Genomic DNA, 27,373 nt, shown 5'->3' on the forward strand with positions numbered 1-27,373 from the left:
AATTGCATGTCTTAGCCATATACCTAGTATTATATACTTAGATGAGCTATACGCGTGCGCCCGTGAGGGACAGAACATACGTAATGCGACCAAATTAAAAACACGTTTTGATGTTCCTGACAACCTACCAAACATAACCTACGTAATTTGGTCGGGTTATTTCAAAAGCGCTTTCTCTGCTACTCATACTAAAAGCTCCATAAGTGCATCTCGTTCTGTCAACTGGCTCCTCGCCCATTTCATCTAGGTATACAGGGTGCTTCCTGTAACAGGAGCAATAAATTAAACTGTAGGCTTTACTCCTCAAACTGACTAACATTTGTTCAGCAACTTTTGAAAATAACTCATGTTTTGATTTTTATTACACTTTTAAGTTTATTCTAAGACGCAATGTATTGCAAATTTTGTTATGTTTAAAGCGTGACAAGCAACGTCAAACACACTGATGTCAGCGTACATTGAAGGCAATATTTATTTTGTATGAAAAAGAGGAGGTCTAAATGATTCATAATTTTTAAATGTTGCTGAACAAATGTTGGTCAGTTTGAGGAGTACAGCCTTTGGTTTAATTTATTGCTCCTGTTACAGGAAGCGTCCTGTATATGATTGTACCACTATGGTCTTGGCGGTTATGCAAGTGTTGCCAGCATAAACAAACAGCATAATTAAATCACATTTTAACAAAATTCTTATTTTTTCGAAAAATTAATTGAAAATTATAATAATTAAAAATATCAATTCGTACTTATTTTTATTTTAATATTAATGCCACTAAAATTATATGAATTTTATAGTGACATCTGGTGACGTAGTTTGTGTAATCGGAAGTCAACTTTACGCAATAGTATGTTGTCGGGGGCAAACATAGAAATCGCCTGCATCTTTACGGACGTTAACTACATTTCTAGTGTCCCCCCCCTGCGTAAAAGTGACAATTGGTTGCCCGAATTGAGCTGCATAAGATAGAGTCTGTTCGGAAAGAGAAGAGTCGTGGAATGTATGGGGCCTAATACATTCCACGACTCTTCTCTTTCCGAACGACTCTCGGCTGTATTCGAACTTTAAGATGCGTCAAATACTACGCGTCGCTTTTGACACTTGTTTGACACTGACATATCCAATCCATATCGTTTCAATCTCTAGTATTTGACGTATCTTAAAGTTCGAATACAGCCGTCTATCTATTTGAAATCTAAACTAGTTGGTATCTAGTACATATCGTATCGTTCTCTTCTCTAGAACGAATCTTGTTTTCCGAATACCGCGGGATCGCCTTTGCAAATTCGAACTTAGCGATTATATTCTCTTTGATTAGTTCGAGCGATAGAGGCAGATAGAGGAATAACGATTTTGGGTTTGCACTTTGCAGTAAGTAAACATTGATTGTTTTTAATATTAATATACGTAGTCCTAACAAGATGTTAACAAGAATGGTGACTGTAAATTGTACAGATTTCCAAAAGTATGGTGGTACAATCGTACAACGAAATAAGCGGAACAAAAATTAATTGTAAGCAAGGCGCCCCTCATAGGGGGAAATGTGTTTGCTAATAAACCAATTAAATCACTACATCGTATAAAACAAAGTCGCTTCCCTGTCTGTCTGTAATGTCTGTATGTATGCTTAGATCTTTAAAACTACGCAACGGATTTTGTTGCAGTTTTTTTTAATAGATAGAGTGATTCAAGAGGAAGGTTTATGTTGTTAAACCGTGCGAAGCCGGGGCGGGTCGCTAGTTATGTATAAATCAGTATTATTAGTAATATTGTCCTACTGACTTCCCAACTTTTGGTCCCGTCCTTGACACATACCTACTCGTAGTTTTATATTGCTTATTTTTCGCTTATCATGTAAACGGCAAATTATGGCCATATTTTTCGCGGATAATCAAAAGTAGGTACCTAGGTAATCATTTTGATTTGTTTAATTATATTAGATCTCTGCAAAGTAACGCCTGGGCTATAACCGCGAAAATCGAAGATCACAAATTGCGGGGTTATTTCTCTGTCACTCTAATTACGCCTTCATTGGAGAAAAAGAGAAAGATTCCCGCAATTTGCAAATTTCGGTTTTTGCGGTATAGACTTTTTTACAATTATTTATTATTCTGTTTGTTTACATTATTCCCAATTTATATTGAACTCGACTATAATCAATCATTATTCATAATATTTACCTTATTCCCAATTTATATTGAACTCGACTATAATAAATCATTATTAATTATATTTACCTAGTTCCTTTTTATTAAATTTTTCTTGTATTTTGTATAATTTGCTTCCGAACAATAAATATTATTATTATTATTACCATTTATTTATTATTTCATCTCTATGCCTATATAACAATAAATCTTATTAGGTATTACTACCTTTTTTAAAGTAAATAAATAAATACTTACTTAATGTAAAAAAAACTCTCGGAAATGACACCCTGTACCATCAGTTTGGCACTGACATAAACGCCGTCGAGAACGTAATTTACTTTTTCTACTCCCGTACTTTTATTTGTCATTTAAAGGGTCGTGCACACACCTTTAAACCCCTCTCTTATAGTTGTCAAGACAAGTCTTTAGTCTATTCCTCAAAAAAGTATTTGTGCATACCCGCAGTATCTTTTTGGTACTTTTACAATACTTCGTGTAATCACCACTTAAAAAATATTGTATGAAATACATTGTTGACAACCTAATTTTAGTTGTCATCTCTGACAGATGAGTACTAAGTGCATTTGTGACACCTGTAAAGCAAGATCCATAGACTACGAACACCGCTTAGCGTTGCTTGTTAGTCTCCATAGGCTACTGCGGCCAAAATCGAGAAAAAAAACTATCCAAAATTGTAATTTAACTAAGAGCAAGTACCAGGGCCTCATGAGTTACAAGAAGGTGTCGCTGACCAACCGGCAGCGCCACTCGCCTTTTTTGACCTCTCTTAAACAACGGTTGCATAAAATACTATTCTATACATCTCGCTCGTACTCGCATATTTAGTGCAAACGAGTACGGCTACCATCAGTTTGGTACTGACATAAACGCCATCGAGAACGTAATTTACTTTCTATACATCTCGCTCGTACTCGCATATTAGTGCGAACGAGATGTATAGAAAATAAATTACGTTCTCGATAGCGTATTTGTCAGTTTTGACACTCATGGTACGGGCTTAGATGTATAGAAAGTAAATTACGTTCTCGATAGTGTAAATGTCAGTTTTGACACTGTCAGTGACTCATGGTACGGGCTCTGTATCTACGTAAAAATATATATTGCGACTGCACGCAATAGATACTAGAGAAAAAATGCTACGCAAGCAATATCTACGCGCGTAGCGTACTAAAGGCCTTCTACGAGCTGAATCATAAGCGCATCGCAGGCTGAGTTCCTCCCTGGTACAGTACCCGCCGATAAATATCGGAATGTCGGCTTCGTAGAGCGTTGTCTCTTTCTCACTCGTATTCTCCAATATTCTCTTTCTAAAGACCGATGTGTAATATTTACCTATCGCCGGGTACTTACTGTACAGTCACCTGCAATAATATGTTATTCTTCCAAGGCCGCAAAAATCAGACGCGCTCTTATGGCTCTACAAATAAGATCGTGTCAGATATTTTTGTGGCCTTTGAAGAGTAACATATCATTGCGGGTGACTGTACACTCTTATCTGTATCTCACTATGTCCATTGTATCTCACTCTCTCACTAAGCAAAATGTGAGACGCAAATACACATTGGACAGAATACCACCCTATAAGAGAAGGAAACGTTAAGATTTGAAAAATACGACATTCAGGCCTATTCGAGCATAGGTGATGTCAGTGTAGGTACAGTCAAGTGTAAAAATATGGGTGTACTTAGATCACTTACCTACTTAGGTACTCAAAAATATGTCCCAGATGAATTCGCTGACATAAGAGCTATTGGGCATAATTTTTATGAAGATTTTTGCACCTATATTTTGACACTTGATTGTACTAGGAATTGCAAATGTGTATTCGAAACTTTCAGGTATTGGTATATTCGAATTTTTCGGACGAGATATTTGAATACCTATTCGAATATTATATAAAATAAGAAAATAAATCCGAACGGAGGAACGAGAAATCGGTTTTTCACACGCTCATCACACTCTTCAAACTTCTGGATATATGTATTTATATTAAACATAGCTAAGTAAGAACCACAGCAAGGAAAATCGCTTTGACGTAAAAAAACCACATGGAAATCGGTTCATCCGTTGGAGGGCTACACACAGACATTGGCGTCAAACATACAACACCCCTCTTTTTGCGTCGGGGGTTAAAAATAGTTGGTAGTCGGAAAACAGACATCAAGTTTGTTAAAAAAAGAAACGGTCGAATTGATAACCTCCTCCTTTATGGAAGTCGGTTAAAAACTATACAGAAATACCTAAAACAGGGATTATGACAAGCCAATTCAATTCAATTCAAAATATTTATTTGCATAGGTAAATATTTAAGGGCGCCTACAATAAAGGTAAGTATTCAAAGTTTTCATAATCATTCTTATTTTACCTTACCTAATATGGCGTACAAATATTCAATACTTAGAAACTTAACTATTGCCTAATAGAGCTACCTATATTTACTGTACAAAGATATATATTAAGTGAACTTTAAAAAAAATATGACGATATATTGACCTTACGACCCCTTTTTGTAATGCCTTACCTACGAAGTTTATTTAAACTCTTTAAATACCTAATCAAACGCCACGTCAAGTTTTGGATACACTGAAACTACGCATCTTATATTCAAAATTATTCCGCGGTAGGTTAACAAAACCAGATTTTTAAAAAGGCGGAATTCCACCAAGTGTGCGACAGTTGCGACAATATGCGGCACGAGCAAATCGAGTACAAAATTTCAAAAATGCTTATGCGAAACAGTGCCGCACACTGGTGGAATCCCGCCTTAAAAATGATATCACAACATTCTAAAAAATAATCAAAAATGGGTGCATAAGTAGTGGTAAAATAGTTATTTTCGATACAAGTGCGAAAAAGAGGAAATTCGAAACGAGTGGCGACAAATTAAAACACGACCGAAGGGAGTGTTTTAAATCGACACGAGTTGCGAATTACCCATTCGCACGTGTATCGAACAACGTTTTTCAGTACATATGGCACTTTAAAGTTTCGACATACGCACGAAAAGTTCTATTTTACGCACTAGTGCGGAAAAGTAGCCCCATATGTACTGTAAAACACTTTTTGCCCTAAATTACCAGTTTGAATATGATGAATTATGAGATCACTGTTTTATCCATTGTCAGCAGCAACATTATACTTTTACAAGACCTTTAATACCTTTCCTTTATGTAAGGTTATGTACAGTCACCACACGGGATTGTTACTCCATTTAGGGTCCTAGCTAAATTGGTTTATCCATAGTTACGCTGTGTAAAGTCCAATTTAGCTAGAACCCTCAATGGCGTAACGATCACGGAGCGTGACTGTACCTATTTATGCATAAAATTAATTGACTGACTGACAGCAACTACGATACTTTTGCGAGTTTTGCGTTAGTTAAGTACAAATTAGCTTATATGTTCAGAGTCAGTTTGCTGCGCTATAGAGTTACAAATAGGTAAGCACATGTTGCAGGTACATGCGGCGTAAGGTCGGAAAGGCTGCCCCGATATTTCTACATTATTCAAACCCAAAAGACGGAAATTGGGGAGGAACCGTCACTCGCCAAATTTCAAAGCGGTTACAAGGCTCCTCCTTCTCACGCCATTGGTGTCGGGCCGCTCAAACCCACCAATAGCACTCCGTCTTGCCCCACCGACCGCAAGACCAAGATTTGGTTTTCCTTGTGAAAACTTTATGATTTTCGTCATTATTTTGTAGGGTTTTTTAACGAATTTAAAAAAGGAATGCCGATCGCATTTAAAGTTTCCTTTTTTCGAAATGTGTCTCGGTATGATTTGTTTTCAGGTTTCAGTGCGGTGTTGGTGTGCCGTGATTTGGCGGTAGCGAGTATAGCGCAACCTAAGCCAGTCCGTCGGTCGGCCATCGCTCGCACACTCGTTCGGCGCGCAACGCACTGCGTCCGCCCGCCCAAATCACGCGATTTTCTTAAAACTTATAATAAATTCTAAAAAAAAAAGTTGTTTACGTGTGGACTGTTTTTTTTATCTGTGACACAACAAGGATGCCCGCTATGTAAAGCTTCATGGACTTTTGAGCTGAATTGGAAAGCCTAAATTTATAAAAAGTGGGTGAGTAATATAAAAGTAGAAGCAGAGTTGAGATAAATTAATGAGCGATCGGGCTTTCGGTGGGCGGTCAACTTTTATAGCTTGTTAACTGTGATTTATGCACTGTAAAATACTCGTTTATTACAAAAACATAAAACTGTGTTTTGGTAAACAAATATAAGTCAATATTGGATAGAAATGCTTATACTGTTGATAAAAATACCCATAAAACAGTATACCTACTCTCATCTCATTAAGCAATTAAGTCAAAGTTTCAAAGTTAATGTGATCTTGACGGTACTTGTGTATATTAAAGTGGTTACCAAAAATTCCAATATAATATAGGTACATGCATATAATTATTATTATGCCTGACATTAAGACGAAAAAGTGAACATTAATTAGTATTAGGTATTAGGTAGGTATAGTTTGTCAAAGGACTGTCGCATTTCAAACATAGACAGAGAGAATTATACTATCTTTGTTTTACACAAGTACTAGCACCCAAAAGAAAAGGACAAGTACAGTTTTTTTTGTTCCATTTTACTGACAATTTGGTTTGACCAACTATATTTACGTAACGATTAAAACTCTACAAACATTTTGTAAAATAAGCATTTGAAGTACTTATCCTTTATAGCATGTGATACTCAGCATTCTAAAAACAAACCAAGGTAAAAATCGTTATGTTAAACATTTTAATAGAAAAATAAGTGAGAAATGCTTTTTTTTAAATAAATAAAATATTTTAACAGAATATTAATTCTTTACCCGCTTTCGCCAATAGTATAGGGTATTTGACTGTATTTAAAATAAATTATTACACCATGCATTAAATAAATTACCAGAAGATTAGTAGAGAAACGTAGACAGCAGTTATTTTTAGATACAAATTTTATTTTAAAACCCGTATAAAACTATAAAGAGTACGTTATTTGATTGTGACGTCACATGGTAGTGTTTCATATAAATGCCATTGTAGCAAAATCGTTCTGACAGTTCGAAAAAAGAAACTGATTTGACTAGTGGAAGCGTCCTGGGCCCAAAACCTATAATTGAAATACGTGCATGTTAACCGAAGGCTATTTATTGTGTGACAGAATGAAATGACAGCAATTCATATCAAAACCTATTTGGTACATAAGAGTTCCATATTTAAACAAACACTATAGATGGCGCTGCTGGATATCAAAAACTACAATATTATTCGAAATGTCGTGCAGATTTTGTATAAATAGTATACAGTATCATAACATGTATATACTCACAAAAGTTACGTTAAAGCTTTGCACAGCGCTTTTAGGGCGGGTTTCGACCAGAGATGTACGAGGATGGATTGCGAGGGATGTGTTTGTTAAGACCCAAACCCAATAGAATCACTTCATTTGTTTTCCTCGCTCAGTGTGCAGTGATTCTAAAGATTCTTAAAAACACATCCTTCGCAACACATCCCTGGTCGAAACGCACCCTTAAACTGATATATGTAGACTAGCATTCGAATTAAAATCGGATCTTGTTTGGATAACTACAAAAGACTTTACCCGAAAGACACCTCACTCGTAAGTAACTAACATATTGGTGGAATCGAAATGCAATGCGCCTACCGAATGTCATATCAAGATGTTTGAATGCCGGTACTGTTGCTATGTACCCTACAAAATAACTAAATTTTCATTTTCATCATATTTATATAAAATAAAATGTATAGGTTATGGGTTTAATTGAAAAGGATAGAATTTTATATTTTTTATAGCTTAATTAATTGTCCTAAAATTAGTTAAATCCAGTAATTATAAACCTCTTTAAAAACTATTTCAAATACAAAAGGTGAACAGAGTACAGACTACAGACGCTGGAATATTTAAATTGACCTTTTCGTAAACTTAAATGAACTGTACCTAATTAAGTTTGTGGAGAATAATATAAAAGTTAACGACCCCGGTACATTATAAAAAACGTTTTTCCACCTGTAAGGATGCACCGACTTGGCAAGCGACACAGTATGGAAGCTCGACCATCAATATCAAGTTTATATAAAAATATGATCTTGTTAGTGACAGTTCCCAACCTTTTCAAAGCTGCAAAGTCTGTCATGTAGCGTAGTCAGTGGTAGACAGACTCTAGAAATGTTCCTGGCAAAAACGAGTGCTCGTCCAAAATCATTCAAAATGAAACTTTGACGTAAGGACTATTATGCACGACTATTGGATGAAACTTATAAACAAAATTCTAGACTATTAATAACTAGCTTAAATCTAAGATAGGCCCTTGAGGCACTGTACCAAGATGAATAAAAGTTTTATTATGCGACAGTTTCAGCCTGGCGTATTTTTCTGCGCGTATACGGTCGTTTCAGCGGTAGGAGCTTATTATATACGCATTACATTTCCCTACATTTGATTTTTACGAGCTTACACGTGCGTTACTTTTCCCTACATGTGGTCTACCATACGAGGTTACACGTACGTACGCGTACGCTTGTATAAAACGCTAGTCTGAAACCGCCCTAAGACAACCTCAGTGAATGTAATAAACCTCTAATTAGGTACCTTTCATCTTACATGCTCCATTTAGCAGGAAAATCATCTTGTACTTAGGTACGATGTAAAAAAAACTGTTTATATTTCTATAGAATTACATTCCAATTACTTAGTACTAATCTTACATTTTTAAGATTATATGAACTAAGGGACATGGGGAGCAACCCCTATCAAATTATTGAATTACCATTAAATATTATTACATGCTACTGCGTCTTTTTACATTTATCTCTATCAGTGCCTTTTTAACTATAGCCTTAATATTACTAGGTTTCTTAATGTGACGGGTTCTTGGTAAAGCTGAGAATACAAGTCAATACCCTCCGCAATTATTTTCTTGTTGCCACGCCCACCATTTGCAGTGAAATTCGCGACTTTCTTGAAATATTTTCAGTTTAATTATAGAAGACTACCCAATAAGGATTAATCAATTCCAACTAATATTAATACTATGTTTTCCTGATTCACATGTTGTAATGGACAATATTTTGCGTATTTAAAAAAAACCATTGCAATAAATGTTTCGTAGGTAGGTACATTTAAATCTAGCAGGTAGAAACCTATTCATTAATTTCCTAGATGTCAAACTATGTCAATGTAAAATTGGTTATTCTCACCAGCGACTGATTGCACCACCAAATTTTTATCGATGGTAACAACTAGAATTTTTTTTCACCTGTTTTGTTTGTTAGTGGAGTTTTACATGGTCGGAAGTTGGGAACTAAACTTGTAACTAAAAATTTAAGCGTGAATGCAGGTAATAGGCAGACAGATAGAGCCATTTTCGCATTTATAATAATTAGGAATATCCGTCCGTAGCCCGTGAATTTGGAATATATTGCGCAAGAAATAGTAGGTACCTTAAACAATTGACTAAGTTGGTTGGTATCACATTAAAATATTTCAAGGGATATAAAATACCTACGTATCGAAGTTTCGCGTTCGTGGTCAACGGGAAACTGGGGAAAAATATATGAATCTCTGTCAAGATTATAATATACAAAACTACCCACCTCAATGGCCTCACACAACATTCAACATACTCGTAGGTTGGTAAGGTAGCGATGTTACATTAGGTCAGATAATTGACCGAGTTTTAGTTATGCAATTATTAAAAAGTTAGTGTGACTGCGTAATGCTACATCAGCGCATGGAAGTACCGAAGTAAGCAATAAAGATATACGTACATACGTACTATAGGTGTATGTAATTTGATTACTGGCTGATGAGTTATAAATAGCTTACGTGCGTGTTAATAGGTCTTAATGCATTTTCGACAAAGTAATATCAGTAATTAATATCATTGCGCCAGGGTATTGAGACCTTGAAAATTTTAAGTCAGAGTAAGAATTATTAAAATACCTACGTTGGATTCAAAATGAAGTTAACATTTATGACTACATATAAGTACCTATGTACATCATTATAATAGTACATATACTATCATTAACTAGGTACTTCTAGTGAGTGTATGAAGAAGAGGCTTAAAATTTTGCAGTAAATTGATTTAACTCTATTGGCTCTGTGAGCTGTAGAACTCTCGAGTCTGTCGTAACATAACAAATAATAATGAGGAGGCACACTGAAAAGTTAGGACAGATGTCGCCACTGCTGCCGGCTTTGTGTACGTTTTGTTGTCAAGTGCGATTTTTTCAATAATACTTGCGATTATTAAAGTATAATGTATTCATTTATGACTGTACGGGAACTGCATACCGGGCTTCGAAGGAGAAATGATACAGTTGGTGGTAAAAAGGCTGATTTGTAACAAAGATAATCACTTACACATTTGAGCAATATGCTATTACACATGAACTTGTATGCAATGTGTGCTTCCTCAATTTTGAAAACTGTTCTAAAAATGAATTGATAGAAAATCTATGTATGTAACTATCGAACCCTGTTCACAAAATTTTACGACAATCGGTTGATAAATGCAGCCTGTTGTAGAGGCTAAGGACAGCCCGGTTATACGAAAGCGTTTTTGCCCAAGCTGAAACGGTGACGCTCTTGAGCTCGGTCAAAAAAAGGAAAATGCGTTATTATAAATCCATAAGCTTGCACAAAAACACTGTCTTGGCTACCTCATCACAGTCATTACTTTAAGCCCGGCTATTATTTACTCTACCTGTCTATTTACTTAACGATTAAATAGAAATTTAAAATACCCTAGTACCTAATTCAGGCATTTGAAGTCAAATTTTAGAGAGTTTCGTATACCTATGCCTTTCGTATAACTTCATGCCAATGACATTACAGAAACACTGAGAATGACTGAGAACATTAGATATATTTCAGAACTCCATCACAGTCTGGAGCAATTATCTCTGCCTGGATGATGTATGGTGTTAACTCTATCCTTCGAGTTAGTAAACAAAGAACAATCCTGACCATATGACCCTTAATCCCGCCATCTAGCGAGATTGATGTTAAACTTTGCAAACTTTGTCGCAGTGGCCCGCACGACGGATGATGACGAGCTGCACGACGGCAGCGGCGATGTCGCGCTGACCGGCTACCCGTTCGTCATGAACGACCTGTATGTGGACGCGCGCAGGATGCAACTCTACTCCCACCCGCATATGCACCCGACGGTAAGTCCTAGGCACGTCGCGCGACGGATGATGTCACGCTGACTGTATGTGTGCACGCTGTGTGTATCAAAACGCGTGACTCCTTACTATTGGTATATGAAAAGTCCAAAAAGCCCGATTCTGACTTTAATTGTTCTGAAACTGATAGGGCCTTACCATGACGTTCTTATTGCGATTCTGTTTAAGATCTAAACTGAATTGCTAAAGGACGGAGCTATATAAGTCGCATAACTCCGTCCCTTAGCAATTCAGTTTAGGTCCTAAACAGAATCGCAATAAGGAATCACGGTAAGGCCCCTGTTATGTCACTGTTGACAGGTACAGAAATCAAATCTGTAACCGTTTCAGAACAAGAAATTAAAATCCAGATCGGGTTGAATATTTTGGTAATTCTTAAGGTTCTGTTAAGGTTAGTTATATTTAGGTGCATCTGCTATTTAGAAACCTACCTACGTAGGTATATTTCAACTTCTTACTCTTCAGAAACGACGTGTAATCCTCGACGCACGTAAATTGAAATTCTACCTCCACCCCGTGCACCAGTATGTGAGTCAGCCTTTGTCTTTACGCAAACGGACTTGGCCCTAAGCACCTATTGCCATTGGTTACGCGAGAGCGGGCGAATCGAGGTCGACCCAGTAGAGTGACAGAGACTCATAACATCTATACCTCTCGCGTCGAATGATGGTCCCAATGGAAGTTCATTTTTAGGGTTCCGTAGCCAAATGGTAAAAAACGGAACCCTTATAGATTCGTCATGTCTGTCTGTCTGTCTGTCTGTCCGTCTGTCCGTCTGTCCGTCTGTCCGTCTGTCTGTCCGTCCGTATGTCACAGCCACTTTTCTCCGAAACTATAAGAACTATACTGTTGAAACTTGGTAAGTAGATGTATTCTGTGAACCGCATTAAGATTTTCACACAAAAATAGAAAAAAAAAACAATAAATTTTTGGGGTTCCCCATACTTCGAACTGAAACTCAAAAATTTTTTTTTCATCAAACCCATACGTGTGGGGTATCTATGGATAGGTCTTCAAAAATGATATTGAGGTGCCTAATATCATTTTTTTCTAAACTGAATAGTTTGCGCGAGAGACACTTCCAAAGTGGTAAAATGTGTCCCCCCCCCCCCCTGTAACTTCTAAAATAAGAGAATGATAAAACTAAAAAAAATATATGATGTACATTACCATGTAAACTTCCACCGAAAATTGGTTTGAACAAGATCTAGTAAGTATTTTTTTTTATACGTCATAAATCGCCTAAATACGGAACCCTTCATGGGCGAGTCCGACTCGCACTTGGCCGCTTTTTATATGGAATAGCTGTCACGTAAAATGTTTGTAGACATTTTTTTAAAGCATACATAGCACATTAATTTATTAAGAAATGTAACATTTGAGTAATACAAATTCAATAATCATTTATTTACAAACAAGATATATACCTACAGTGCAGTGGTATTACTAAAAGAAATTAAAAACTATCTTAAATCTAAAATAGGCCCTTGAGGCATTGTACCAAGGATGCTGGCGACATTTCCTCGCTGTATCGCAATGCTGATACGTTGTGCGAGGTAGTAATAAAAAGGTACATACCTACGTTAAAGTCAAAATTTGGTACCTACTTGACAATAAAAGTGTATATACTGTACACGTATGGAACGTTTTTGTAACTCAGGGGAAGATTTTTTAGGACATATGGTGAAATTATTGAATTATTGGCTTACCTACATTGTATAGAATCGGAAACTATCTATAAAAAAATATCGATTCATAGTCTTCTATTTTCTATGTTGCTTGAATATTCTTAGTGTTTTGAAAAGTTCGTTGTGCGCACCGCCCCAAATCATTCAATTCACGTTTATCACACGACACAGAATCAGTTGGTACCTAGGTAAATATTTTTATAACAATCAATATGACATTGACTTACCCAATGTTCAGTTCAGGTTATCAAACATTACCATTTTAATCGGTTAGGGCACTCTCAATTACAAAAAAACATGCTTCACAAACAGATTTTAGAAATCGTTCTAACAAAGTAAGTATGTAGACCCTCGTGAGTAACTTACAATGTTATGTTCCATTTAAGAGTACGGCTTTCAAAATAAATGTACAGAACGATAATTCAATAGAGAACTAATTTCTGTAGAAGTAAAACTAGGAAGAATTATGTTTTTAAGAAAACATAAAAATGATAATTATAATAAAAATATACGCAATTTTTTACCTATAATGTTCAATTTCAATTTACAACCCTTTTATGTTTATTTGCCTTATAGATAATGTACCTATCTCTAGATGTTACTTTACAACAATTATATCCTTATTTGTAGAATAGGGAGCAATCTTACACAAATCGAAGGGATAGTATTGAACACTTCGCTTATTTGCCCACTCACCTTTAAGTTAAAGGTGAGTGGCCAAATAAGCGGGCTTTAACACTTTAACTATTTACCTGTTACACTCGAGCCCTCGCCTTTCTCTAATATTACATTTATAGACGAGTGTTTTGTTTCACCCTATAGTAATGATAATGACGCTTTAATTACTTGACCATAGTATTTTTGATATACCCCCAAATTAAAACAAGACGTACTCGTAGGTTTACATACTGTGAAATAAGTATTGCGCGCTGAATTATTTTATACTTTTGAGCACTGTATTTATACTATAAAACGACAGCAACTATAAAACAAATAATCACAAACTACCCATGCAATAAACACCTTGAATTTGGACGAAAGTTAAAAACAAAAAGCAGTTCGGCGTTTGTAAAGATGAATTACACCTGAAGTCGTGAAAATAAAAATAATTGAAAGGTATGAAACCTGGCGTTGAATTTCGACGAAAAGTCGAATAGTCGTATCTACATAAGACAGTGGTAGTGGCATAAGGCGTACTGGATCGGTTTTGTGGCTTCGAATTCGAATCCGGCGACGGTCGTTCGACCAATAACTGCACATTGCCGTAAAGCAGTCTGCAATGTGTTTGCACGTGAAACTTTATTGGTCAAATGTTACCAGATTTATTAAATATTAAAAAAAAAACGTGCGGGTATGATTTTACGACAGTTAGTTCTACACTCGCTATAAAGATTTAAAAACGTTTGTTGTGATACGTATAAATACCTAAGTAGACAAAATGTAACAATTATTCCCATCTTTAATATTTATCACATAGACATCTCACATAAAATTTCTACGTAACCAATTTTTATTTATTATTCATTGGCTTATATTTTAATTGTTCTACTTATAAATTAATATTAGACTTATCAATAAACGTGACAGTATATTATTTATTTTCAAATATCTATCAAAGATAAAATATGCTAAATCTATATATATATAAATGCAAGTGTCCTGACTGACTGACTGATTCATCAACGCACAGCCGAAACTACAAAAGCTAGAAAGTTGAATTTTGCACATCAGGTTGCATTTATAAAGTGTACAAGAGATAAGAAGCGATTTTGAAAAATTCAACCCCTAAGGGGGTTAAAAAGGGGATGAAAGGTTGTATGGGGTACAAGTTTTATTTTGAGCTAGGAATTTAAAAGTTCGTAAAAAGATATATTATCATAATCTTTAATAGAAAAAAACCGACTTCTCTAACTACTAGCCTAACCCACTTAACGGTGCTTATACTTTATTTGGTAATATGTATACATTTTATGGTAATCATAGTGGTTGATTTAGTTTAGGTATCATAGTGGTTTTCCGGGTCAAGGTCCGGGTCTGGGTCCGAGTCCGAGTACGGGTCCGAGTCCGGAGTCCGGGGCCCAATCCAAGTCAAAATCGAAATTGAAAATCACAAAACGTGTACTATGCGTCGTTGAGGAGTTCTGTTCTGATCATCATCAGCAGTTCCACTTCATCAAATGCCACAGTTTTTAATGTAAATGCTTGATTTTCTGATGAAAATATATAAAATTCTATACGGATGCCTTTAAGATTTGAGAAGTTCCCTCGATTCCTCATGGATACCATGTTCAGGACTTGAGATTGACATAAATGTGCCTAAAAACCTAACTTGCTTAATAAACATAACGAAAAGGACAAATCGCCAAATGCGAGCTATGCGTCGTTGAAGAGTTCCGTTATGATCATCATCAGCAGTTCCACTTCATCAAATGCGACAGTTTTTAATGAAAATGCTCGATTTTCTGATGAAAATACAAAAATCTCTATACGCATGCCTTTAAGATTGGAGTAGTTCCCTCGATTCCTCGTGGATCCCATCATCAGAACTCGAGCTTGACAAAATTGTGGCTTAAAAGTTAACTTGCTTAACAAACATAACGAAGAGGACAAATCGTCAGACGTGTGCTATGCATCGTTGAAGAGTTCCGTTCTGATCATCATCAGCAGTTCCACTTCATCAAATGTCACTTTTTTGAATGTATATGCTTGATTTGTTGATAAAAATACAAAAATCACTATATGTGTGCCTTTAAGATTTGAGGAGTTCCCTCGATTCCTCATGGATCCCATCATCAGAACTGGGTTTTGACAAAAACGGGACCAATCTGTATGCATATACATACAATCAAAAAAATAATTTTCAAAATCGGTCCAGTAATGACGGAGATATGGAGTAACAAACCGAATTGATAACCTCCTCCTTTTAGATTTGGAAGTCGGTTAAAAATACAAGAATACTAATTTCAGCGTTTTGGAAAATTCATCCCCTAAGGTGGAGAAAAAGGGGTTGAAAGATTGTATGGAAATTAAAAAAAAATTCGAGCGCAGGACTTGAAACTTTGTATATGGGGATATTATTATAAGACACGAAAAGTAATTTCAGCGTTTTTGAAAATTCATCCCCTAACAGGGATAAAAAGGGGTTGAAAGTTTGAATCCATTACAAATGCTTTGAAACTTCTTAGAAAGGCATAATAGCCGATTAGAAAAAAAAAGTTATTGCAAGGTTTTCGGGAATTCAACCCCTGAGGGGGTTAAAAAGGGGATGAAAGTTCGTCTTGGGGTGCAAATTTTATTTTAAGTTAGGAGTTCGAAACTTTGCAAAAAGGTATTAAATTAAAATACAAGAAAACTAATTTCAGCGTTTTTGAAAATTCATCTCCTAAGGTGGTGAAAAAAGGGTTGAAAGTTTGTATGAATATCAAACATTTTTTCGAGCGCGGGACTTGAATCTTTGTATTTGGGGATATTATTAAAAGACAGGAAAAGTCCCCTTAAATCCCTTAAATGGGTTAAAAAGGGGTTGAAAATTTGTATGGAGATTTTTGAGTACGGGACTTGAATCTTTGTATGAAGGCATATTATTAGAATACAAGAAAAGTAATTTCAGCGTTTTTGAAAATTCATCTCTCAAGGTGGTGAAAAAGAGGTTGAAACTTTGTATGGAGAACAAACAGTTTTGTGAGTGCGGGGCTTGAATCTTTGTACAAAAGCATATTATTAGAATACAAAAAAAGCAATTTCAGCGTTTTTGAAAATTTATCTCACAAGGTGGTGAAAAAGAGGTTGAAACTTTGTATGGAGAACAAACATTTTTGTGAGTGCGGTGCTGGTCATGAGTTAAAAGGGTTAAAAAGGGGTTGAAAGTTTGTATGGGGTTCAAATTTAGCCAGGAACTTGAAACTTCGTAAAAATGTATTTTATTAAAAGAGAAGAAAACTCATTTCAGCGTTTTTGAAAATTCATCCCTCAATGTGGTGAAAAAGGGTTGAAAGTATGCATCGGGCGCGATTTTTTTTTAAATAGTGGAGTTGAAAATCTTCTAAGGGCCACGCAAGAGGGATACTATCGAGAATTTTTTTTTCAGTTAGGGAGCTTGAAACTTCATGAGTAGTTTGTGACAGACAAATTTCATGCTTTGTATAATTATTAACAGTCCCTACTGCTATCTTCTTTAGGTGGTCGCCGACATCCGTTAGGGCATGGTAATTAAAGAAAAAGAAGAAGACTACTATATTTTGCCGCATTAATGCTCTATGCTCATGTAGAATATATTACCACCAACATACAAATCCACGCGGACGAAGTCGCTGGCAACAGCTAGTAATATATAAAATAAAAAAGAGAATGTAACGACAATGTTAATATGGCAATGCATTTATTAGTTTTTCATTTTTGTCAACATTTTTAAAATGTTTTCGATATCGGTACTACTTCAGGAGACTGATATTTACTCCACGTTCCTCTAGCTTTGGGATTCCCGTCTTCTTTATAACTAAGTATAAATTATTTATCGTTTGTACTCAACCTATGTTTATTAAATAAATAAACCAAACAGCATAATATTTACTTAAAATACTAATTACGCACATTAAAAACGAATCTCATGATCAATTTGCAAAAGCCTATAGCTCGTTTTAATCAGTGTCAATTGAATTTTGTTTGTAAATATTTTTCTAGTTTCACACAGTTAATCGAGTATTTACAATAATAACTTTCATATGAGCTGGTTATGTGATGACGTGGGTTGTCAAGTCGGAGTACATGCGGTATCAGAACAGGGTCTTATCGCCCTCGTCACGGTTATATCACCGAGACCGACCTTGTTGTCTTGACTTTTATTCTTGCGACTATTGATATGAATTGATACTGGAGCTATCCTGTGCAATTAGTTAGTTTGGAAATGCCTAGTTTATTAAAATACCTACATCGATAGTTAAAAAAATGAAACTTTATGTAAACAGGAAATATGTATATGAGAAAAAACCAACGTCTGTATGTTTTTTTCACGTATTTTCTGGTATTTGTATGTATAAGCTTTCCTTTAAACAATTATTTTAACGAAAAAGATGACTGAAAGTACATGCTGCATTGGCTGATTGGTGTAACATTGTGATTAAGTGTGATGGTTGTCATATTTTTTAATCCTAAGTATGAATACACCTCCCCGACAATACGTTTTCGCTCAACCAGAAAACAGATAAAATTTCACTAAATAACTTAAAATTTTCAACGATTCAAGTTGAATTTCAATTCGCGCCTTTATTATCAGCATGGTTGGTTCTTTCCACTTCTTAAAAGATAGATTCTTGAATCGTATTTAGCAAAGAAAACACTTGATAATAAAAACCAACGGGCTGCACTCCGGGAGTGCCGATAGAAGTGAAAACTCACCTCACTATGTTACCGACGCCCGGTAACACGATACATACGTTTAGCGGAGGTATTCTATTTATTTATTATACTTATATTATTATAATTCTCAAATAAGATCACACTTTTTCATAGACATGTTTATTTACATACTGCCATGACAACGTCAAATTATTTGAACAAAGGTAAGTATAGGTTTTGAAAAGGAGTCCGCAACATGAATGTCAAATAACATTGAGTTTTTCTTTATTGATTTAAATGCCATCTAAATTACGGGGCTTACGGTCACGTGATCGCCTTACGCTAGCTCGAGTTTATCATTTTTTCCCCACCTCAAAAAGTGCCCAGCGCCGCTAAAGAACTTTTCACTTCAAAAACCTTTACACTACTTATACCTACATGTCAAACTTAAACGCATTATCACCTTGCGCGGGGGAAATAATAAAATTGCTTATACTTATACAGACGTGCAGAATTGTGTACCTAATATGAATTCAGTGGTACCTACATGAATTCTAGTTACAGGCCCGGAATCTATATTATCTGTCGTCCGTGACTCTAGTTCACCGCGGGCCGAACAACAGATTGACCGTAAGATAACACTTATTTACTACTAGCGGGTAAAAATTAATGATGAAACATTCGGGTCAAGCAATGACACAATACTGTACCTGAAATATTTCATTATTGTACGCAGGGATCGGATACCGGTATTTTTTGTATGGGAACGGAAACAGTATTTTTTCGTTCTTTGCTAATTACTTCATTTCTTATTGAGCAATCTAATAATACAAAGTCGTAATCTAAAAACACAACTGAATCCTACATTTCGAGTATAAAATAATTCGAAAAATATGGTTATTTCTAAGATTTTGCAAAAAACCGGTTCCGATCCCTGATTGTAGGTACGACTCCATTCCATCTTCCCCGTTCCTTCATCGGACGTAAGGCGTGGGGAGGGAATGCATCCTTTATGTCGACATACCGTACGAGTATGTGCACGAAGCGATTTGCCACGTCATCTTCAATGCGTCCGTATGCTATGGAATGGAATATATCGCACGCGTCGTCTGTATTACCTGATAAAAAGTATTGTACTAGTGACAATGCATTTTTCCAAAAACGTACGCTAATATCAAAATTATTTAATTGTATTTTTAGGGTTCCGTACCCAAAGGGTAAAAAACGGGACCCTATTACTAAGACTTCGCTGTCCGTCCGTCTGTCACCAGGCTGTATCTCATGAACCGCGATAGCTAGACAGTTGAAATTTTCACAAATGATGTATCTCTGTTGCCGCTATAACAACAAATATCAAAAATAAAATAAAATAAATATTAAAATTTTTAACAAACACGATTATTTTGCTCTATTTTGTGTTGATGGTGCGGAACCCTCCGTGCGCGAGTCTGACTCGCACTTGGCCGGTTTTTTTTAGTTAATTGAAGAATGAAGCTGGGTCTAGTCGTATGCCATATTTAATTACCTACCTATGCATAATGTCACAGAATATAATGTAATGAATGATACATTAACATTTTTGTCATATTGTAACAAATCAGCCTTTAGCAGTAGGTAATTGTTTTCAGTTGTCCAGGTTGTTCCTTTTACATTCTGGTTATTTCAGTAAATAAAATGGCCGCATCGATATTTCAACCCTTACCTACTCTTGGCGCTTTAGACGTACATTATGTAGGTACTACATAGAGTCCGGTTCTATACTCTGAACAACTTTACGAATTTTGGATTAATACTTAAAGTACCTACTACCTAGGCGATGATTTATAATTTTCGAATTCGTTGGCCCTGGAGAACACCAGGGATCTTTTCAAATGTTATAAGCACACCTATAGTGATTTCGGTGTTTTTCATATGTACCTACGTAGCAAATGCAAAAAAATGCGTTTCAATTAAAGCAATACCTATTTAGTACAGTGGAACTGCAACAAACTGAACTAGAAAGGTTTTATAGATATATTTATTTAAACTTTATTGCACATATAAAGAACAATGTCAAAATTCATAATCCATAATCCATAAGGGATTCTCTACCAACCAATGTATGTATGTTTTCAAATATTAGTAAGTACCTAAGTTGTTACCTAGTTGCTGGACCTAAAAGTAATAAAACTTTCTTTCCGATCATCACCTCGGGTGACCTACAAAGTGCAGATTGCGCGTCTAGAGCATGATATGCCTTGGTAACCTCGTGCTCAAAGTGACTCATTAGCTCATTACTAATTATGGTCTAGACTCCTCTAACTACCTACACTGTCATACTAAAGTAATGTACCGGCACTTTTATTGTCTTTTTAAGGTTCCGCACCAAAAAGCTAAACAGGAACCCTTATTGTGCAGCTCTGTTCGTCTATCTGTCGGTCACATCGCTAAATATCTCGGGAACTTGGAATAGTTAAAAACAAAGCTCTCGCTCGAGCTTTTTAGTTCACTACTATATACCTAATCTAAATTAAAAACATCTACATCATTACCAATCCAATCGTAATTAATAAAAAGTACACATAGCTACCTAAGTAAGTAGTTATTATGAGCCAAGGGAATATGTTGAGAATAATATTTGAAGCAACTGGTACCAAACAGTCCAACTACTCAGTTGGCTTACGGCATAGTTTCGGGAAAACTTGGAACTGTATGTCAGGTTACTAATGAAAGTAATGGGGCCTGACTTGGAATCAACATAGGTACATATTTTATTGTAATGTAATGTAGTAATACGAACGGATTTTGGAAAGTATGAATTTATTTACAAACTTATAATGCAGCCATTCTCAAAGTGTGTTCCGCGGAACCCTAGGGTTCCGCGACACCCCTGCAGGAATTTAGAATAATTTAGAATAATAAAATAAATAATTATTATGCTTATTAATAAAAAAATACACTTCTAAAAACTATTGTTTTATTGTAGGGTTCCATCAAGTATTTCGCTTTCCAAAAGGGTTCCGTCAAAAAAAAAAGATTGAGAACCGCTGTTATAATGTATTCGGTACCATTATGTATTTCTATATTTCGTTAGGTACCTGTATGGTTTGTGTAGGTAGGTATTTATTTCAATTTAATATTCCCGACGAATCAAAATGCCAAAATATTTATATTGAATAACACGCGTAATTCACGTATTGTGCTATTCAAAACAATATAATATTTATCGGAATTTTCTGACATGACAATAGTTTCAGGGAATTTAGATAATTCCAGGATATAGGCAGGATATAGGTATATTTTTCTTGGTAGCCTTTTAATTGGAATTTTAAAACAACGGTGTTTCAAAAATATACCTACACGCAAGAGAATGTAACTTCCGTAAAATTATATGTAGTAGATAAATAAAAATAGATATTACATTAAATTATTAATGTCAGATAAATAATTATTGAATACTACGAATAACTCGTTATTTATACATATCTATATATTGTTATTATAAAGGCTGTTTAAAAGCACAAAATTTTTAGAGCTATCGACATAATAAGGGTCGTTCACATTTATTGTATTGTATGCTTGTATTGTATTGCTATATGTAGTTCGCGAAGAAAAGACGCAAAGTTAAGATAGTCAAAAGCTAATTTTTACGCTGGACGGGCGAGATACATTTTATCAGTACCTACTTGAGACACAGATAAGAAACACGTGATATGTGTCTAAGTACTCCGGACGTTAACTTTTATTGTGTTGTCCAAAGATACTTTTTTCTGAAACGTAGGTAGGTATATAGAATGAATGTTTACAATCATGATAAACTAAACTAAATAACATAAATTTTATTCCTATTCTGAAAAGTAGGCGCAAAACTGACATTCAAACCTCGATAACATTTTATTTTTACATATGCAAACTGAATGGTGTATATAATAAGTGTTCCGGACGTTTGTATTTTAGTTTTTATCTTATTTTGGGTAGTTCCATTTCATAACTTTGACGATAAAGAGGAAAACCCACCTCACCCCGTAGTGCCTCGTATTTGGGGTGAGAGGGCTTTTCATACAAAGGTGATTTTGGAAGAATGTTGGATCGATTTTTTTTTATTATGCGTATTACTATAGCTCCATTTTAAATTGGAATACATTATTTTTGTAGCAGTAGCCTTAAAATCCCTTCTCACCCCCCTCTCAAACCTTCTCTCCCCATTCATAACCCACCTCTCCCCGCGAAACCTACTCACCCCATTTTACGGTATTCAATAGATTTCCATATAAAGTGACCAATTAACGTGGCTTTACGATGTGTATTCTTTCTATCTATTCTAAGACAATCGTCGGCAACCCTAAGTCACACACGAAACTCCATTGTCGCAAAACTTCAATCGTGGTAACTCGACACTTCTAATCATAAATTTCATAGAGCGTATACAAGTACAGGAAGCGTGCAATACTACTCCAACCATTAATCTTATAACGGCTCTAGTGGAGGGGTTTCACACGAACCCGAGACATCAAAATGTCCCGAACCTATGAGTGGTACTGGTATGAACCAAGGTTCTTGACCACTCATAGTTCGCTTACTATTTCAGGCATAGATCACTAGAGCGTGCATAACGACTAGCGGTCATAGGCCATAAGCGTTTCTATAAGTAGTGTCTGCGTTCGTAAGAATTTTGCGATCGCTGAGTTAGAGAGTAAAAATATGGGCGCATACAATTTACTGAAAAATATGTTCCATATTTATTAATTTGCTGATATGATCTAAAGCACATAAGTATTTTGGAGTAAGAGGTGTGCACCCACATTTTTGGTGAACGCGGATCTTATATTTTATAATGCATAATCTAGTAGAGGTAAGCACTGATTTCAGCACTTGAAACCGTAAAGTCCTTAGTCACCTACGGCTTGGAGTTTTTGTTATTTTACGTTTTTGAACGAGTTAACTCTCGTTATTCATTCACACATACACGTGCGAGAACGGTTCTGTGGCCCTAGTGAAAAAGGGTACAAGTCTCGGGCATCGCAGGTGTAAAAGCCTAAAAGGGTGTAAGTCTCACGTAACACTTATGCCCTTTTATACCTAAGCTGCGCGGGACTTGTCCCCTTTTTCACTAGGGCCACAGGGTTTGACTTTAACAGAACCCTTTGTTTAGAGCCGTAACTGTGCTACTTATTATAAAGTTCAAAAAGACATTGGAATACCTGGAGTTAGGACTTTTGGACTGGCGATTGCTACCGATCGCCGATACGTAGGTAAGTAAGTGGTTTGATAAAATATTGCAGTCCCAAGAATGTTCCTGAATAAGTAGTTTCACGGTAGGGTTCTACCATAAAATTAAATGTGTGCATACGCAAGAGTTAAAAGCTACGAAAGAGCTTGTAGACCGTCTTACCTTATAGACGTTATTTCCCACTTTGACCTTAATTTTATAGTCCTTACTTGACAATAATGACGTTTCATCCATTGAATTCTCGTCATCGTTTGGGGCGCAAGGCATACCAAAAATAATATTGTTATAGAAACTCGGGTCAAAAACTTTGTTCACAAATGAGTCCGTTCTTGTAACTCCAACTGAGGAACCCCAAACGTGAAACCGAATTCTGAAAGCGTTCCAACAAAGCGCATTGTTTCAAACTCATCGATCATCAGCACTTGGACTCGATAAAGTACTTTTTGTTCCAGACTTCAACACCCTCACGGGGTCACCTTTAAAAGTACGATGACATTCTGTAGAGTAATTGGAGTGTAGGGCACAATGCCCACTGTAAGAGAATAAACTGCTGTATACAAAAATCATAATATAATGCCTACCAATAATGCAATGAACTGACTTCAACTTGACTAGTTATTAATATTTTTTACAACCGCACTAGTGCGATAATTAGCACATTACGCAACTATGCCGACAATTTAAAGGGCTATAATGTACTGTAAAACGAAAATACACTTGCGAATAGTATTCGCAACTTGCGTCGATTAAAATGTATCGCCACTCGTTTCGAATTTCTTATTTTTCGCACTTGTATCGTAATGCACTATTATACTTTACATTTTATTTGTCGGTCTTAAAGTCGAGTACTACTTAGTATATAACAAGCATCACAATTCCAAAGTACCTACAAGCGCGTGAAACGTTTTTTTATTACAGTTCAGTCTTTATTATGGAAACAACCTCGAAATCGCGAAAAAATGGTCGCTTCATAAAATTTGGCTGATGAAATGTCCATGTGTTCTTTGAGGCTGTATATTTGCTCATTCAGTGGCCCGTTTCTCAAAAGCTTGTAACTTGTAATACAAGTAGAAGTCCATTTCTAACAAAAGCTGTCGAAAAGTGATACATACGAGTAGTAAAAGTTGTTCATTAAGTATAAACTTGCATATCCGATTCGCATAGATCAAAACACTAAAAGACAACTTGTGTACGATGCACGTTTAAGTATAATTATACGCTTGCAATAATTAATACAACACAGTGACAGCCGTATTCGAACTTCAAGATATTCACAAGAGACGACACGTACTAGATCCATTCTAGATACGTTATAGTTTAGATTTCAACTAGTTCTCTTTTGCAGCGCAATTCGGGCAACCAATGTCACTTTTACGATACATCGTGTTAGATATTTATTAGATGTGAATTAGATCTCTAAGTAATAGTTATCTTGTGGAAGTCGTTCAAGAGTACGTATCTCCAGAACCGCGGAAATGCCAAATTTGACAGGTTACATCTTAAACATATCGTTATCGTATCTTGGCGATGTCTAAAAGATATCTAATAGATGTCTATTACAAAATCCGAATCGGGCCCTATGTCTGAAGCTGCTCACATTAGTAATCCTCTAGCTACATGTATGTGTAGTGTATGTATATAATATCGGCATTCGGCATCCGTACGTCTATCATGGAGATGTGCCAAACAGTCAGGTATCGCTGACTCGGGAGTCGCGGCCCGCCTCGCGTGTCAGCAACCCGACACGCGCAGTGTGACAAATGCGTAAACTATTGCAGTTTTTAAGTGCCCGCGGTGCCTGCAACAATTTAAGTTGCCGATGGATCGGGTTACGTCAAAATGCTGCTTGTACAAAACCGTATAGTCGTCACATTCCTTTTTGACCACGTGTCTTAAGCATTAAGCAAAGACTAGTGAATTGTAAAGAGTGCTTCCTGGCCCCGTAGACAACATGCCAATCGCTAACGCTAAGTAGCGAACGAAATGCAACGGTCACTGTCACACTGATATTCAAGAGTGATATATTATACATGATAAATCATACCCTTTATTGTTCTACACGTCTTAGGGCCAATTGCGCCATCCAGGGTTAACCACTAACTCGGGGTTTCCCGGTTAAATCCGGAGATACCAGTATATTAACAGTTAACTTCGAGTTAGTGGGTAACCCTGGATGGTACAAGTGACCCTTAGGGTTATATGCAGAGATCGGAGAGATTGGCGTCATTGCTCGCAAGAATGTGGACATGACTCCAAATTTGATTAAATAATTAATCATTTAATTATATTAATTAATTTTTTACCTGAGATTTAATTTTGTTCCCTAGTCAATAAATAGCACTGAAATATATTTTTGATATAAAAAATGAGTACCTACCTACAAAAAATTTGGAAAACATACTGATTTTTTTTAACATTATAAGAAATCTTTGTGTTGGTTATTTATTAGGAATCAAAATTAAACCTCAGGTAAGAAATTAATTAAATGATTAATTATTTAATCAATTTTGGAGTCATGTCCATATTATTGCGAGCAATGACGCAAATTTTTCCGATCTCTGGTTATATGTGAGGTTTTACGGGTTAAGGGGGGAGGTTATGGCGGTTGACACTTACCTCGCATATTAGCACCGCATTTAGTATAGGTAAGTACGTCGGTCATTAGTATAATCGGAACTCATACTCGACTAACATTGGAACGACGCACAATTATATCCAATAAAATAGAATTACGAGTACAGTATGAATAAGTTTCACACTCGTTGGTTTAGAACAGGGATGTTGCGAACATCCGCATCCGCATCCGCAACCGCGGAACTTCCGCATTATTTTCAACATCCGCATCCGCATAAAATCGATGCGGAGCTTATGCGGATGCGGATGTCGAACAAGTCGGTACAGGAACGTCTTAGCGGCGGCGTAAGTGCTAGGTAATTTCGTAATTACCTATAACGAAATCGTCTAGATGCAGAAAAGTCGGCGAAGTTACTGTTTATTAAATATAACGCACCTATATTCTTGCTCAAATACTAAACGTTTCGTTTTTTTTAATAAAAATATACGAAAAATGTAATATTTGACGTTTTCTAAGTACCTAATCTTGACATCCGCATCCGCATCCGCGGATGTGAGCCTTTAAATATCCGCATCCGCATCCGCGGATATCAAAAAATCTGCATCCGCAACATCCCTGGTTTAGAATAACTACTTACTATACCTGCTCTTGATCAGACATATTTCTAGAATTTTTCCGATTCGATCGGACAAATTTCGACCAGGGGGCCGATTTTTGAATTTCGACCACTAGATTTTGTGTATTTCGTTAATTAATATCTCCACTACTAGGCATTTAAATTCTACTAATAGAATTAAAATCGAGTGGTCAATACCAATAGATTCCAAATTTCGATCGCTCGTATTTCAAAAATTAGCATTTCGCCGTTTTCCACCGATTTTCAAGTGACGAAATCGAGCGGTGGAAATTCAAAAATCGGCCCCCTGGCGGCTATTGTACACAAAATTTATTCATCAGATAAAGGACGACTCACAGTGGAATGGTCCGGTCCGAAGAGTCCGAACCGAGGCTTCCGACACTTTAGTTTTCTATAGAAAGCATCACATCAACACCGACCACCCGTCATAGAAAACTAAGTTTTGGAAGCCTCGGCCCGTACCCGGACCGTTCCGAAAAATTTAGCTTAGTTGCCGTAGCCAAGATAACAATTGTACATCGACAAACGCAACGCGAGAAGTCATAATTTATCAGTATG

General features: G+C 36.1%; 1 protein-coding gene across 3 annotated transcripts in view; it reads left to right on the plus strand.

Annotated features, from left to right (window-relative positions):
• The first annotated feature begins 5,926 nt into the window (after window positions 1-5,926).
• LOC134661688 (forkhead box protein L2-like) overlaps window positions 5,927-27,373 on the plus strand; it is a 66,880-nt gene continuing 45,433 nt past the window's right edge. For 2 of the 3 annotated variants that reach the window (XM_063517850.1, XM_063517851.1), the window contains exons 1-2: window positions 5,927-6,237; window positions 11,215-11,354. In XM_063517850.1, coding sequence (XP_063373920.1) covers window position 6,237; window positions 11,215-11,354 — 141 coding nt within the window. In that variant the 5' untranslated portion in view covers window positions 5,927-6,236. Of the gene's footprint in view, window positions 6,242-11,214; window positions 11,355-27,373 lie in introns of all 3 variants that reach the window. The other variant, XM_063517852.1, reaches the window with a different exon arrangement.

The sequence above is a fragment of the Cydia amplana genome, chromosome Z (genome assembly GCF_948474715.1).
Source record: "Cydia amplana chromosome Z, ilCydAmpl1.1, whole genome shotgun sequence".
Lineage (NCBI taxonomy): Eukaryota > Metazoa > Arthropoda > Insecta > Lepidoptera > Tortricidae > Cydia > Cydia amplana.